Source organism: Balaenoptera borealis (genome assembly GCF_965194805.1).
Source record: "Balaenoptera borealis genome assembly, chromosome: 12".
Classification (NCBI taxonomy): Eukaryota; Metazoa; Chordata; class Mammalia; order Artiodactyla; family Balaenopteridae; genus Balaenoptera; species Balaenoptera borealis.
In genome coordinates, this window is record NC_138869.1 from 40,978,139 (window position 1) to 40,994,322 (window position 16,184).

Below are 16,184 nucleotides of genomic sequence, written 5' to 3' on the forward strand. Positions count from 1 at the left end.
CCATTTTGTTGTGGTTTCCCTTTTATGTCTTTAGTTGTGGAAAATATTTTCTGCTAGTCTTCAGGTCATTCTCATAGATAGTTTCTCTGTAAGTAGTTGTAATTTTGGTGTACCTGTGGTAGGAGGTGAGTTCAGGGTCTTCCTATTCTGCTATCTTGGCCTACACCCACCCCTCAGGTATTAATATTGATAACTATGTTGTTCCTCTTGAAGATCCATAAGTGGCTCTTTCAAATAATGTGTTGTTCTTTTTTTAAGGCTAAGTGGTCTTCTGTGAAAAATATTAACTTTATTTCTTTAAATTGTCTTCTTCTTCTTTTTTTTTTTCTGGAGCTCCCCAGCCCCTGTGAGCTAGGTTTGTTTGTCAGTTATGCTGTTGGTGGTGGTGGTAGGCTGGTTGGCTGGTTGGTTGTTTGGTTTATTATTTCTTGGTTGTTTTTTTTTTAATTAATTAATGTATTTATTTATGGCTGTGTTGGGTCTTCGTTTCTGTGCGAGGGCTTTCTCTTGTTGCGGCAAGTGGGGGCCACTCTTCATCGCGGTGCGTGGGCCTTTCACTATCGCGGCCTCTCTTGTTGCGGAGCACAGGCTCCAGACGCGCAGGCTCAGTAGTTGTGGCTCATGGGCCTAGTTGCTCCGCGGCATGTGGGATCTTCCCAGACCAGGGCTCAAACCCATGTCCCCTGCATTGGCAGGCAGACTCTCAACCACTGCGCCACCAGGGAAGCCTTAAATTGTCTTCTTAAATCTTCCCTTTAGCTATTGTGTTTCTGCCTGTTGGGTTTAGGGAGGTTTTTTCATGCTGCTGGTTTCCCCTAAAGCTTGATGACTCCTGGTTGCGTACTCATCTTTGTTCTGAGATTCTCTTTAGCCTGTCGATGAATGCTTAGTCCCTGACTCTACAGATTACATGGTCGGTGTGGGATAAACTGTTGGGGTGAGGTGTCAGTGGGTGGTCACCTGGGCAGGAGTCTTCCTGTACAAGACTGTCACATGGTAGCAGGCCCTGCCTCTCCTTCCCAAGCCAGTCACAGTTCCTCCCTGAAGACAGGCCCTTTCTTGCCAACTGCATGACGGGCCCTCTCTTGCCAACTGCATGACTCAACTGGAAAGTTGGCTCCTCCTCCTACAGATATATTCTAACTAGTCCCTGTGGTAGCCCACAGCCTCTGCTGCCCCCTGCACGACCTACCTCCTAGCTTGAAGGGACTGCACGGCTCTGCACTTTTGTATGAGACATTTTTTAGAGCTTTGATTCATTTTCTTTCAGTCTTTTCATATCTGCCTCTGTCCTTTAAAGCAGCAGTCCCTAACCTTTTTGGCACCAGGTACCAGTTTCATGGAAGACAATTTTTCCACAGACCAGGGGTTGGGGAGGGACGGTTCAGGAGGTAACGCAAGCGATGGGGAGCAGCAGATGAAGCTTCGTTCACTCACCCACTACTGACCTGCTGCTGTGTGGCCCATTTCCTAACAGGCCGTGGACCGCTACTGGTCCACAGCCTGGGGGTCGGGGACCCCTGCTTTAAAGTGTCCATATAATTTCTGTCCACTGAAGATCTCTATTTTTTTAAGGTACTATTAGAGATTTTTTAAAAATGTATTCCTGGATTTCCCTGGTGGCGCAGTGGTTAAGAATCCACCTGCCAATGCAGGGGACACGTGTTTGAGCCCTGGTCCGGGAAGATCCCACATGCCGCGGAGCAACTAAGCCCGTGAGCCACAACTACTGAGCCCGTGTGCCTAGAGCCCATTCTCTTGCTCTGCAACAAGAGAAGTCACCGTGATGAGAAGCCCGTGCATCGCACTGAAGAGTAGCCCCCGCTTGCTGTAACTAGAGAAAGCCCGGGTGCAGCAACAAAAGACCCAAAGCAGCCAAAAAAAAAAAAAAAAAAAAAGTATTCCTTTTCTGTTATTCCCAGGAATTTGCAGTGGGAGAGGAAGATCTGAACCTGTGCTCAAATATTTTAATCCATTTTCTTATGGACATTTTCTGAGTTTTCTTTGTGTTCATGTTTCCTTGAAGTTTGGGGTAAAAATGTTGAAGCAGATTTTAGCCAGTGATGAAGAATTTCCTCTACAGATGGTATGTCTCTATTTTTTTAAAATTAAAAATGTAAACTTAGTTTCTTCTTGTTCTTCTTTTCTATTTCCTCACTTTCTCTCCTGAACATTTCAGTCTGAAAGTCATTAGGCTGGGCAGTGCGACATAGGTGTACTGGGGGGAGTGGGGAAGAGAATCCCCATGGCACAGAGCAGGACATGGATCCCAAGAGGATGAGGAAGGTGTTGGCATGAAAGGTCTACCCAGCATGGAACCCAGGCAGGGGTAGGAAGAGTCCACACAGGGATCCAAAGTCATGCCAGTGATGTGCATCATAACTAGTGGGATGAGGAGGGCATCCTTAGTGGTATATTCAAGTCTGAATTTGAATACAGTGAGGAGGATATCCACACAGGGTGGCCTGACATTTTGTGTATTTATTAATGGTATTTTTTTCTCTTTCTTTGCACTAAGGATTTGAAATCTGATGTATATTTTACATTTATAGCACTTCTCAATTAGGACTAGTCATATTTCTAAGCATCAACAGCCACATGTGGTTACTGGCTACCACATTGAACAGAGCAACCTTAGGGAATACAATATATATCCTTAACTTATCAAAGTGTAATATCAATTTAGTACCAGACAATTCAAGGACTTCAGAACATTTTAACTTTGGTTAACTCCCTTTGCAAGTTAAATAATTACTGTTTTGCACAGTCCACATTCATTTAGATTTCCCCAATATTCTCTATTTTCATTTCTGTTGCATCTCTTCCTGCCACCTAGGCTCATTTTCCTTCTGCCTATAGGATACCCTTTAGTATTTATTTTAGTTTGGTCTGCTGGTGATCAATTTTCTGTTTTTGTCTAAAAAGTTCTGTATTTCCCTCACTATTGAAAGATGGTTTCAACAGGTAAGTCAGTAGTTATTTATTTTCTTTCAATACTTTAATAATATAATTTTACTGTCTTCCATTCCTTCTGCTAAGGAGTCAGCTGTTAGTCTAACTGTTGCTCTTTTGAAGTAATCTTGTTCTCTCTCTGAGAGTTTTCTCTTTGTCTTTGGTTTTCACCAGTTTTCCAATTATGTGCCTATGTGTGGTTTTCTTTTTATTTTTTCCTATTGGGCTTCTTGAATCTGTGGTTTTCTATCTTTCCTCATTTTTGGAAAGTTTTCAGCTGTTCTCTCTTCATATGTGGCTTTCACCTCATTCTTTATCCTCTTCTACTAGGATAGGAATCTAATTATATATTTGACTTTTTACTGTATCCCCAGTGTTCCCAATCCTCTCTTTTGTATTTCCATCTTTATGTCCCTCTGTGCTTCACTGTATATATTTTCTCTTGATTTTTCAGTTAAGTAATTATCTCTTCATCCTTGTACAGTCTTCTGTTAAACTTATGCATTTAATTTCTAATTGGTTGTTGTGTTTTTCTGTTCTAAAATTCTGTTTGATAGTTTTAAAATAAGTTTCAGTTTTCTGCTGAATTCTCATTTTGTCTCTTATTTTCATTAACATATTAAGAATATTTATTTTAAAACTTGTATCTGTACCTTCGTTATCTGTCTCCACTGTCTTGTTTTTGTTTGTTTTTAATTTGGCTGCGCCGGGTCTTAGTTGTGGCATGCTGGGTCTTCGTTGCTGCACGTGGGATCTTCAGTTGAGGCATGCAGGATCTTTAGTTGTGGCATTTGGGATCTTCAGTTGTGGCATGTGGGATCTTTTAGTTGCAGCATGTGGGATCTAGTTCTCTGACCAGGGATCAAACCCAGGCCCACTGCATTGGGAGCATGAAGTCTTAGCCACTGGACCACCAGGGAAGTCTCTGTGAGTCTATTTCTGTTGTCAGCTATTTCTCTTGTTTTCAAGGTGGGGTTGTTTTTTTTTTTTTTTTTTTTTTTTGGTCTTGAGTTTGGCTATTTTTTATTGAGTGATGGATGCTGTATAAGAAGATTCTTCAAAATAAGTTGAAGTCTAAGATGAAGTTCTCTTTCTTCAGAGATGATTTACATTTGCTCTGGTAGGTGACTGGAGCATTAGAAATCCTGGGTTGCCTTAATCTAATTTCAGAGATTGAGATGATGTGAAACTGACCTTCCATCATTGGAAATGCTAGTCTATTTCTAATTCACTTTTCTCTTAGTATTGTAAGCCCTCTTGCCTTCCAACACTAAACATCGGCGATTTACCAGGATGCCCTCATTCTTGGCAGTCCTGGTCTCCAAATTCTGTGCCTTCTCACAAAGAAACTGTCAAAAATTCTGCTCAGGGGCTTCCCTGGTGGCACAGTGGTTGAGAGTCTGCCTGCCAACGCAGGGGACACGGGTTTGAGCCCTGGTCTGGGAGGATCCCACGTGCCGCGGAGCAGCTGGGCCCGTGAGCCACAGTTACTGAGCCTGCGCGTCTGAAGCCTGTGCTCCGCAACAAGAGAGGCCGCAATGAAGAGTGGCCCCCGCTTGCCACAACTAGAGAAAGCCCTTGCACAAAAACGAAGACCCAACACAGCCATAAATAAATAAATAAATAAAATAAATAAACCCAAAAGTTAAAAAAAAAAATTCTGCTCAAAATTTCAGCTTGTTGACTTTCCAACTGCCTCTTTACCATCTCTAGCACCACCTCTACCACTAACCAGGGAGGTGAATAATAAGATGCCAATGTTGAGTTGACCTTTTTAATTTTTGAATTCTGTGTCCAGAACACTGGATGCTTGTGACCTCAATAATCTAGTTTCTCTCATTTATATAGGACATCCGTCTATCTTCTGCTTCCCTAAAATGTTTCTTCAACTTTCTCAGCTTTAATTCTAGTTACCGTTTACTTTTTTATTGACATAAGATACACATAAAACTTACCATCTTAACCACTTTTAAGTGTACAGATCAGTGTTATTAAATATGTTCATAACGTTGTACAACTGTCACCATCATTCATCTCCATAACTCTTTTCTTCTTGTAAAATTGAAACTCTGTGCCATTAAACAATAACCACCCATTCCTCCACCTCCAGCTCCAGGCAACTACAATTCTACTTTCTGCCTCTATGATTTTAACTACTCTAAGTACTTTCTATAAGTGGAGTCATTTAGTATTTGTTGTTTTGTGACTGACTTATTTCACTCAGCATAATGTCCTGAAGTTTCATCAATGTTGTGGCATAAATCAGAATTACCTTCCTTTTTAAGGCTAGATAATATTCCATTGTATGTATATACCACATTTTGCTTATCCATTTTTCCATCGATGGACACATGGGTGCTTTGATATTTTAGCTATTGTGAATAATGCTGCTATGAACATAGGTGTACAAATATTCTTCAAGACTCTGTTTTCAATTATTTTGAGTATATACCTGGAATGGAATTGCCATATAATAATTCTATCTTTAATTTTTGAGAAACCACCATGCTGTTTTCCACAGCAGCTATACCATCTTACTTTCCCAGCAACAGTGTACAAGGGTTCCAATTTCTCCATATTCTCATCAACACTTGTTATTATCTGGGTTTTTTAAAAAAATAGTATCCAACCTAATGGGTGTGAGGTGGTATCTCATTGTAGTTTTGATTTGCATTTCCCTAATGATCAGTAATGCTGAGCATTTTTATATGTACTTATTGGCCATTTGTATATCTTCTTTGGACAAATGTCTATTCAAGTCCTTTGCTCGTTTTTTAATTGTTTTGTTGTTGTTGTCGTCGTCAAGATTTAGAAGTTTCTCTGTGTTCTGGATATTAATTTCTTATCAGATATATTATTTCAAATATTTTGTCCCATTCTGTGGATTGCCTTTCTGCCCTGTCAACAGTGTCTTTTTTTGTTGTTGTTAGTTAATTAATTAATTTATTTATTTTTGGCTGTGTCGGGTCTTCGTTGCTGTGCACGGGCTCTCTCCAGTTGTGGCGAGCGGGGGCTACTCTTTGTTGTGGTGCGTGGGCTTCTCATTGCGGTGGCTTCTCCTGTTGCAGAGCACGAGCTCTAGGTGCGCGGGCTTCAGTAGTTGTGACTCATGGGCTCTAGAGCGCAGGCTCAGTAGTTGTGGCACACGGGCCCAGCTGCTCCACGGCATGTGGGATCTTCCCGGACCAGGGCTCAAACTCATGTCCCCTGCATTGGCAGGCGAATTCCCAACCACTGCGCTACCAGGGAAGCCCTCAACAGTGTCTTCTGATGCATAAAATTTTTTTAATTTCATGTAGTCCAATTTGTCTATTTTTTCTTTTGTTGCCTGTGCCTTCGATGTCATATCCAAGAAATCACTGTGAAATCCAATGCTGTACAATTTTTGCCCTATGTTTTCCTCTAAGAGTTTTAGGTCTTTGAACCACTTTGAATTTATTTTTTATATGGTGTTGGATATAGGTCCAATTTCATACTTATGCATGTAGATATCCAGTTTTCCCCATACCAATTGTTGAAAACACTGTCCTTTCCCCCACTGAATGGTTTTGGCATCCTTGTAAAAAATAACTTGAACAGAGCCCATGTCTGGGCTCTCTTTTCTATTCCATTGGTCTCTATGTCTGTCTTTATGCCAGTACCACACAGTTTTGATTACTGTAACGTTGCAGTAAGTTTTGAAATTATGAAGTGTGAGTCCTTCAGCTTTATTCTTCTTTTTCAAGATTGTTTTGGCTATTCAGAGTTTCTAGAGATTCCATATGAATTTTAGGAAATTTCTATTTCCGCAAAAAACGTCATCAGGATTTTGATAGGGACTGCACTGAATCTATAGATTACTTTGGGTAGTACTGACATCTTTACAATGTTGTCTTTCAATAAATTAACATGGGATATATTTCTATATTTTTATGTTTTCTTTAATTATTTTCAGCAGTGTTTTGTAGTTTTCATTGTACAAGTCTTTCACTTTCTTGGTTAAGTTTGTTCCTAAGTATTTTATTGTTTTTGATGCTATTGTAAATACATTTGGGGGGATAATTTTCTTTTAGGATTGTTCATTGTTAGCAACTGATTTTTGTCTTCAATTTTGTATCCTGCTACCTTGCTGAATTCATTTATTAGTTGTAACAGTATTTTAGTGGAACCAAAAGAAACTCTGGTGCTGATATTTTTCCTCCCTCTAGAGGGAGCTCCTCATCAGCCAAAATACAACACTTTGGAAAATGCTTTTAAAATACCTGTTTTGAAATGTTTTCTTCTTCATGTGATTTGGTTGCAAAAAGGAAAGTTGTTCACTCATAAAAATTCTTACAGTTTTAACACTTAAAACTTTGGAAATATAATTTCCTCTCCTACTTGTCACTTACTTATCCTCCCCTCCCCCCACCAAATTGTATTGGTTTTGGATCTATTTGTTAAAAATATTAAAGTGCAACACCTTCTGATTTGTTTGTAGAATAGCTGTTTGTCATTAGGAAATATAGACATTTTAAAGCCAATAAAACCTTTGCATAATTGCTGGATACAACTGGAAAGTGTATTGAATTAGGAGGCAGAAATAAGAATGCCAACTTCCCTCCAAGCGTCAGGGCTTTGTGATGGTCTTTTCCAGTTTCAGCAGCCACTAAAATCAACATCAGAGGGAAGTGAGCTTAAATTCCAGACCAGCATATCACTGCAGGACAAAAGGTTAAACCAGGACTTCGCCCAAATAAGAAGAAAAACCAATCACCCGGCAAAGGACATGAACAGACAGTTCATAGAAAAAGAAACAGTGGGGCGGCGGGGGGTGGGGGGGGCAGATTCTGAACATATGCAAAGATGCTCAACTCACACATAAAAAAGAAATAAAAAGTTGATTGGTGATGACAGGTCCTCCAGGTTGGTAAGGGTGAAGAGAAACTATTATATGTTGTTGGTTAGAATGTAAACTGGCAAAACCTCTCTTTGTGTAACAATTTAACAAAATCCATCAAAACAAAAAATGCACAGACCCCTTGATCCAGCAATTCTACTCTGGGAATTTTTTTCTACAGAAATACTCCCAAAAGTTAGCATCCACCTGACATCAAAATCAGATTAGGGGGCTTCCCTGGTGGCGCAGTGGTTGAGAATCTGCCTGCCAATGCGGGGGACCTGGGTTCGAGCCCTGGTCTGGGAGGATCCCGCGTGCCGTGGAGCGACTGGGCCCGTGAGCCACAATTGCTGAGCCTGCGCGTCTGGAGCCTGTGCTCCGCAGCAAGAGAGGCTGCGATGGTGAGGGGCCCGCACACCACGATGAAGAGTGGCCCCCGCTTGCCACAACTAGAGAGGGCCCTCGCACAGAAACGAAGACCCAACACAGCCATAAATAAATAAATAAACAAATACTTTAAAAAAAAAAAATCAGATTAGGTCAGCACAGGATGAGAAAACTATAGGCCAATCTGACTGGTGAACCCACATGGCAAATATTAAAAAACTGAATCCAGTGATGATTTCAAATAATACTTAAATGAGTAGAATTTATCTCATGAATGCAAGTGTATTGATCATTGTTCTTTTTTTAAAAATTTATTTATTTTACTTATTTATTTTTGGCTGCATTGGGTCTTTGCTGCTGCGCGCGAGCCCTCTCTAGTTGCCACCAGCAGGGGCCACTCTTTGCCACAGTGCGTGGGCTTCTCATTGCGGGGGCTTCTCTTGTTGCGGAGCACAGGCTCTAGGCACGAGGGCTTCAGTAGTTATGGTTTGTGGGCTCCAGAGGGCAGGCTCAGCAGTTGTGGCACACGGGCTTAGTTGCTCTGCGGAATGTGGGATCCTCCCAGACCAGGGCTCGAATCCGTGTCCCCCCTGCACTGGCAGGTGGACTCTTAGCCACTGCACCACCAAGGCAGCCCGATCACTGTCCTTAACTACAAACAACACAAGCTGATTCATATTCATTGAAGCAGAAAATAAAGGTACTGAAACAATACTTATTAGCTCACCAGATTTTCAGGAAGCCTGAACAGTAGGCTCAGAAACAGACAGAGCAAAGAAAAGCTACATATCCAGAACCACAGAAAACGCCTCACCCTAGAACCAGCCTGATGAAGATTCCACCATGGGCACAAAAGATGCTCTCTTGGTTTTCTGGATCCCAAGCCGCAAGTTGAAAATCCCTAGTGGGTACATTTGACTGGCCAAACCTGTCACTTGTCTGCCCAGCAGCCAGGGAAGCTGGGAAAGCAAGAAATTGGCATTTACAGCTCTATAATTAGAAGCAAGCTGTTTCCCACCAAGAGAGATAAGAAGGGTAGTCCCCAAACACAGGGAAGGGGCTCAGGTGCCAGGTAGTCTTAAATATGGCCAAGGCCCACCACTGTGAGGAAATTTCCACAGTAAAAAAAAAATCTATTGATGTAATTTACAATATTAACAGATATAAGAGGAAAACCATGTAATCCTCTCTACAGTTGCAAAAAGAAAAACATTTAATAAAATTCTTCATTAAAAAAAAAATTAGGCACTTCCCTGGTGGTCCAGTGGCTAAGACTCCACGCTCCCAATGCATGTGGCCCAGGTTCAATCCCTGGTCGGGGAACTAGATCCCGCATGCATGCCGCAACTAAGAAGTCTGCGTGCTGCAACTAAAAGATCCCATGTGGCACAACAAAGATCTTGCATGCCGCAACTAAGACCCAGTGCAGCCAAAATAAATAAATAAATAATTTTAAAAAATCATTTGTAATTCTATACAATAGCAATGGAGATTTTAAAAATGAAATTAAGAAAACAATTCTATAATAGCATCAAAAAGAATTACTTAGGGAAAAAATTAACCAAGCAGGTACAAGACTTGGACACTTAAAACTATAAAACACTGTTGAAATAAATTAAAGGAGACCTAAATATATGGAAAGATATTTTATGTTCCTGTGTCAGAAGACTTAATACTCCCCCAGTTGACCTACAGATTCAATGCAACCCTATTAAAATTCCCACTGCCTCCCCTATTTTTTTCAGAAATGGACAAGCTAATCTTGACGTTCATATGGAATTGCAAGGGTCCCAGAATAAAACAGTCTTGAAAAAGATAAAGTTGGAGGATAGATATATAAATCAATGGATTAGAATTGAGAGACCAGAAGTAAACCTACAGATCTATGTTCAATTGATTTCAACAAGGGTACCAAGACAAGGGAAAGAATAATCTCTTTAACAAATGGTGCTGGGACAACTGGAAAAGCCCATGCAAAAGAATGAAGGTGAACTCTTACCTCACAACATTTACAAATATTAATGCATAATCGACTGAAGTCCTAAGTGTAAGAGATAAAACTAAAAAACTCTTAGAATAAAAAACACAGGGGTAAATCTTTATAACCTTGGATTTGGCAATGGATTCTTAGCTATGACACCAAAGCACAAGCAACAAAAGAAAAATAGATAAATTGGACTTCATCAAAATTTAAAACTTTTGTGCATCAAAGAACATTACAAAGAAAGTGAAAAGACAACCAGAAGGATGGGAGAAAATATTTTCAAATCATATATCTGGTAAGGATATAGTGTCCAGAATATATAAAAGACTCACAATTCAACAACAAAAAAGACAAGTAAGCCAATTAAAAATAAGCCAATTAAAAAGTGGAAAATGGTTTGAATAGATTTTTCTCCAAAGAAACATATATAAATACCCAAGAAGCACATGAAAAGATGCTCAACATCATTAGTCTTAGAGAAATGCAAATCAGAACCACAATGAAACACCACTTCACACTAGCATGGCTATAATAAAAAATAAATGGAAAACAACAAGTGGAGATGTAGAGATTGGTAGGAATGTAAAATGGTATAGCTGCTGTGGAAAACAGTTTGGTGGTTCCTCAAAAGTTAAACAGAGAATTACCAGGTGACCCAGCAATTCCACTCCTAGGTATATACCTAAAAGAATTGAAAACAGGTGTTCAAACAAATACCTGTACACAAATGCTCACAACAGTACGATTCACAATCACCAAAGAGTGAAAACAATTCAAATATCTGTCAATTTACAAATATATAAACAAAATGTATCTATACAATGGAATATTATTTAGCCATAAAAAAGAAGGAAGTTACTGATACATTCTACAACATGGATGAACCTTGAAAACATGCTAAGTGAAAGAAGCCAGACACAAAAGGCCATATAATATATGATTCTATTTATACGAAATGTCCAGGATAGGCAAATCCATAGAGACTAAAAGCAGGCTAGTGGCTGCAAGGGTGTGGGGCAAGGGAAAGAAAATGGCAAGTGACTACTTAATGGGTACAGGGTTTCTTTTGGGGATGATGAAATTAGAATTAAAATTAGATGAAATTAGAAACTGGACTTAGATAGTAGTGATGGTAGTACAACATTGTGAATGCACTAAAAGCAACCGAATTGTACACTTTAAAATAGTTAAAATGGTTAATTTTACATTATATGATTTTTACCTCAATTAATTTAAAAAGATACACAGGGGCTTCCCTGGTGGCACAGCGGTTGAGAATCTGCCTGCCAATGCAGGGGACACGGGTTCGAGCCCTGGTCTGGGAAGATCCCACATGCCGCGGAGCAACTAGGCCCGTGAGCCGCAACTACTGAGCCTGCGCGTCTGGAGCTTGTGCTCCGCAACAGGACAGGCCGCGACAGTGAGAGGCCCACGCACCGTGATGAAGAGTGGCCCCCGCTTGCCGCAACTAGAGAAAGCCCTCGCACAGAAACGAACACCCAACACAGCCAAAAATAAATATAAATAAATAAAGAAATTGACAATTTACTTTTTAAAAAAAAATTTAAAAAATTAAAAAATTAAAAAATAAAAAGACACACAGAAATATACACAGTTTTCTATTTCTTTAGGTACATAGATGTTCTGTGTCCATAAACGCACAGCTAATTGTCCAGGATACCCTCCAAGCTGGGAGTGGTAATAATGTAAGGCAGAAAACACTGATTGACAAGCAAAATTTATTTTGAAATGTATGAATTAAAAATAAATTATATAAACTATAATGGAAAAGAATCTAGAAAGAATATATATATGGATAAAACTGAATCGATTTGCTACACACCAAAAACTAACACAACATTGTAAATCAACTATACTTCAATAAAAAAATAAATAATTTTTAATAAAAAATTTAAGTCTGTGCATGGCATAAGGTCTGAAAGAATAGCTCTGGGGGTAAATTTCAAGGGAAATTCCCTTTCCACCTTATATGTCTCTGCATTTTTTGAAATTTTAGAAACAGACATACTATATTTATAATTAGGGGAAAAAATTAAGCAAGAAAAAGAGAAGCAGAAGCTGGAGAGGGGAGCAGTGAGGAAATAGAGACCAAGGAGTGTCGTCTGTGAATGCTTAGTAGGATTCAGGAAATGCATCTTCCCCTTTGGCCCCATATGCTGCCACTTTGTGAATAACTACAGAAGCTTGAACATAAAAGGGGCTGGCAGGTTTTTTCAGGGACTTTTAAGAAGGAGACAAAGCCAGGATATTCTGGCAACAAACAGCCAGGCCAGAGTGGGGCAGGGGAGAGATCCACAAGGAACAGTGGGATCTAGTGTTCTGACCATGGCAACCCAGCCTGGATGGACTGAGCCTCATTGTGCTGGCCACAACCACAGCCCCCTTCTAAGTGATCCCTTCTTCGGAATCCAGCAGATTGGGCTGGAAGTAGACATCTGACACCAGGACCAAAGGTTCAATGCAGTGATAGAGGCCTTTGAGATGGCTGATACCAGCACTCCGCTCATCCAGATTGCAGACGTTAAAGGAAGCAACAGGGTCCACTCTTGAGGACTTTTAATGTGATGCAAAGAGGTTGCTTGCTTGACAATAGGGCCAGAACCTGTAAGACATGCCAATGGACAGTGCCATGGCAACTAGTATGAGTCATGGTAAGAGGGCTCGAATACACATGAACAGGAGCCACAGCGCGTGGCCCCACGAGCAGTGGGCACCCAGCAAATCCTCATGCAGAAAAATGAGCAATACCATACATGCTAAAGGCAGAGCCAGAATGGCCTCCCAAATTCCAAAGGACTCACAGCATCTCTGCATCACCTGCGTCTGCAGTTCCAGTCCTAACTCTGAATCCTAGAAACACAGCTCTCTGTGAGCTCCCATGGGCCCTTGCCACACAGTTGCATTCTTACAGCACAGCAGGGCAGACCCAGGTTTTGTGGGAACTGAAGCTTATATAATTTGGAAGGCCTACTTTAAGAAAAAGAATACAAAATTACAGACTTAAAATTAGGCAAGTGAATATTTAGGACAAGTAAAGAAATCACATCAAATTACACATTTTAAAAAGTTGGCAAATATCACAAACGTAACAATGTATATATTACTTAAGTGTCCTACCTCTATAATATTTTTCCTACATTTTTTGCTGCATAACCTTTGATTACTTCTTCGTATGATGATTTTACAATATGATTTTCTATAGAAACTTGCTTATTATTGACATTCGAGATATATAAAATGTGATTTCTTGTGCCAACATATGCACCATTCACAGCGGTTCTGGTTGGTTCCCTATAATCGCTGGAATTCTGATAAATTCTACTTCAGAAAATGTATACCAAAAAAAGAAAAGAAAGCTTAGAATGTTTATAACTGTGCCACTGCATTATCAAATATATTCCTGACAAGACAAAACTTCAATTTTAATCAGGCATCAATGAGAACAGAATCTACCTCTTACGGTTTAACGTGCCTGATAAAAGGAAGAATTTTCTACAGACTGGTTTTTGTCTCCATACTTTTCAAATCTTGCTTGTCCTCCCCTGTACGTATACTTCTGCTGCCGGGCACAGTAGGGAGTCTCCATATCACCATAGCAGCACTTCTGTCCCAGTATCCTCATACCAACAGGTGAATGGATGACGTAACTGGAGGGAGAACTCCTGGAAGCCATTGCTAGCAGAATCACTAGCAAGAATTTACCTATTCCCAGGGGTGACTGTGAACCACATAAATCTATCACATTAACCCAAACTAAGTACATTCCAACTCAGCTTCCCCTTAGTCACATTCCAAAAGAAACTGCAGCCATTCCATGGCACCCGACAAGAAAAGGGTGACAGAGGGGGTCAGAGAGGTGAAGACAGAGGCCCCCTCCAATTGCAGCTAAAATATCTTGCTTTCACAAATTTAACAAAAAATATACTAGCCCATGAACACACTGCTTGGATCCCTCCCAAAGGCTCTGACACTTAAGTTTCCATAAATCCACACTGGTGATGAGTAGTCCTAAGTAAAATCCCTTACTTGAAGGCAAGCCGCATGAATCTCTCTCTTCACTGCCACCAGCAGGAACAGACATAAGTGACTGGAAGGTGTAGAAGGAGCAAGACTTAAGACACCAGTTAAGTCTGAGAAATAAACTGAAAGCAAGAGATAACGGCAGGCCCCCCAAAATGATGGGAATCAATAAATAAGGTGACTGGTCAATCCCTAAGGAGATACAAACAAAAGAAGAGGAGAAAGAGATGTGGGCAAAATGTGGATGGACAGGACCCGATGAGGGGAGCCTTGTGTGCAGGTGGGCGGAGTCTAGTGATGGGGGTGCCTAACAGTTGAGGGCGGGGCTAAAGACTAGGGTGGCCTAACTGATAGATGAGTGGACCCTAAAGACCAGGGCCATGGACACACAAAATGTGAGTGAGGCCCACATAGAAGGGATCTGCCCAGCGGATAATGAGCAGTGTCTAAAGGTGAGTAGGGGTTTGGAAATAAGATGGATGGGGCCCAGAAATGAGAGGCCAGGGCTACCTGGGCCAGGCCCCCTTTCCTCCAGCACCAGAGGTGGGTCTAGGAGTGGGAGGGTACCCCACTGAGCATCTCCATGTTCTTCCTTCCCCCGATCAGTTAGAGAAGGCAGCCATAAAGATTCAGTCATGGTGGCGTGGCAACGTGGTACGCTGGACGTTACTGCATGCAGCACTCAGGGCCTGGGTCATCCAGTGCTGGTGGAGGTCGATGCAGGCTAAGATGCTGGAGCAAAGACGGCGCCTGGCACTAAGACTCTACACCTGCCAGGAGTGGGCAGTGGTGAAGGTGCAGGCACAGGTTCGAATGTGGCAAGCCCGCAGACGGTTTCTCCAGGCACACCAAGCGGCCTGCATCATCCAGTCTCACTGGCGCTGGCATGCCAGCCAAACCCGAGGCCTGATCCAGGGCCGCTATGAGGTCAGAGCCAGCCGGCTGGAGCTCGACATTGAAATCCTCATGACCTAGGGTGCTGGCAGAGCCAAGGAGACTGGATCTCTCTTCCAATAAAGACATTTACTGACCATGGTCTTGCCCTTTGGAAATCAGACCCATAGATGAGGGATCAGCCCCTTATCTTCCTGCCTTTCACCCAAAAAAAAAGATTTCCTGGCATCGTCTTAAAGCCCATGCCAGGGCAACTCACACTAGGCCCTTGTTCCTAATGCAAACCTGACCAATCCTGCACCCAAAAGAAACCTCAGGGCCCAGGTCAGTCTCTGACACCTCAGCCAGCCTGACCAGAGCTCCCTCCACAAGTTGGGGTAGGCATTGGGCTTTATTTTTCTGCAGCCTCTGCCTAGCCATCTCCATTCAGGGTAGGACTGGCTGCAGTCAGAGCCAGCTGGGAAGGCCAGGATTCCACAGGTCTGTGATTGGCAGGGCCCTCAGGGCCAGCACAGAGCTTAGCAGGGAGCCAGGAGGACAGGGTACCCCAGCTGAGCAACAGCAGGACAGGCACTGTGCCTCAATGGGGGATGGCCAGCCAAAGCCAGCCCCTGGGGAAGGCCAGCACAGAAGCTGAGATGCTGCAGCTGTGCCTGCTGCCTCCCTCGCCAGGGGCTGAGAGACAAGGCTTCCCTCCCCTGTGTTGGCGACTCCCTGGGAGAACCAAGCATGGGGTTGGGGAGGGGAAAGAGAGCCTGGGGATTGGAGTGGGTAAACAAGCAGAGGAGGATTAGGGGTGGGCAGGGGGCATGGCTGTCCCTCTGCCATTGGAGGTCATTAGCTTGGGGACGCAGCCTCTAAATCCTACCACATCTTCAGAAGCAGCTGTGCCAGCCTCCCCTCAAGATTCCCTCTCTTCCCCAACCCTCCCACAAACTACCACACCCTCTGCTGGGCCTGCCTCAAGTGGGTACTGATGGATCTCTGCTTTGCTGAGTCTCTCGTTATCTCTAGGCATTTATGTCTCAACTGTCTCTGAACATGATATCTCAGTCTCTGCTTTGTCAT

General features: G+C 42.1%; 2 protein-coding genes across 4 annotated transcripts in view; one reads left to right on the forward strand and one right to left on the reverse strand.

Moving 5' to 3' along the window:
* The window catches only part of LOC309608376 (IQ domain-containing protein F2-like), a 119,637-nt gene that overhangs the window by 74,755 nt on the left and 28,698 nt on the right, over positions 1 to 16,184 (reverse strand). The window lies entirely within an intron of this gene.
* Positions 11,772 to 15,744, forward strand: IQCF6 (IQ motif containing F6). The gene has a single exon (XM_082345683.1). The coding sequence runs from the start codon at positions 14,715 to 14,717 to the stop codon at positions 15,195 to 15,197; it is 483 nt and encodes a 160-aa protein (XP_082201809.1). The 5' UTR covers positions 11,772 to 14,714; the 3' UTR covers positions 15,198 to 15,744.

Excerpts from the sequence above, each read along its gene's own strand:
- IQCF6 (XM_082345683.1), top strand. The coding sequence starts at position 14,715 with ATGAGAGGCCAGGGCTACCTGGGCCAGGCCCCCTTTCCTCCAGCACCA.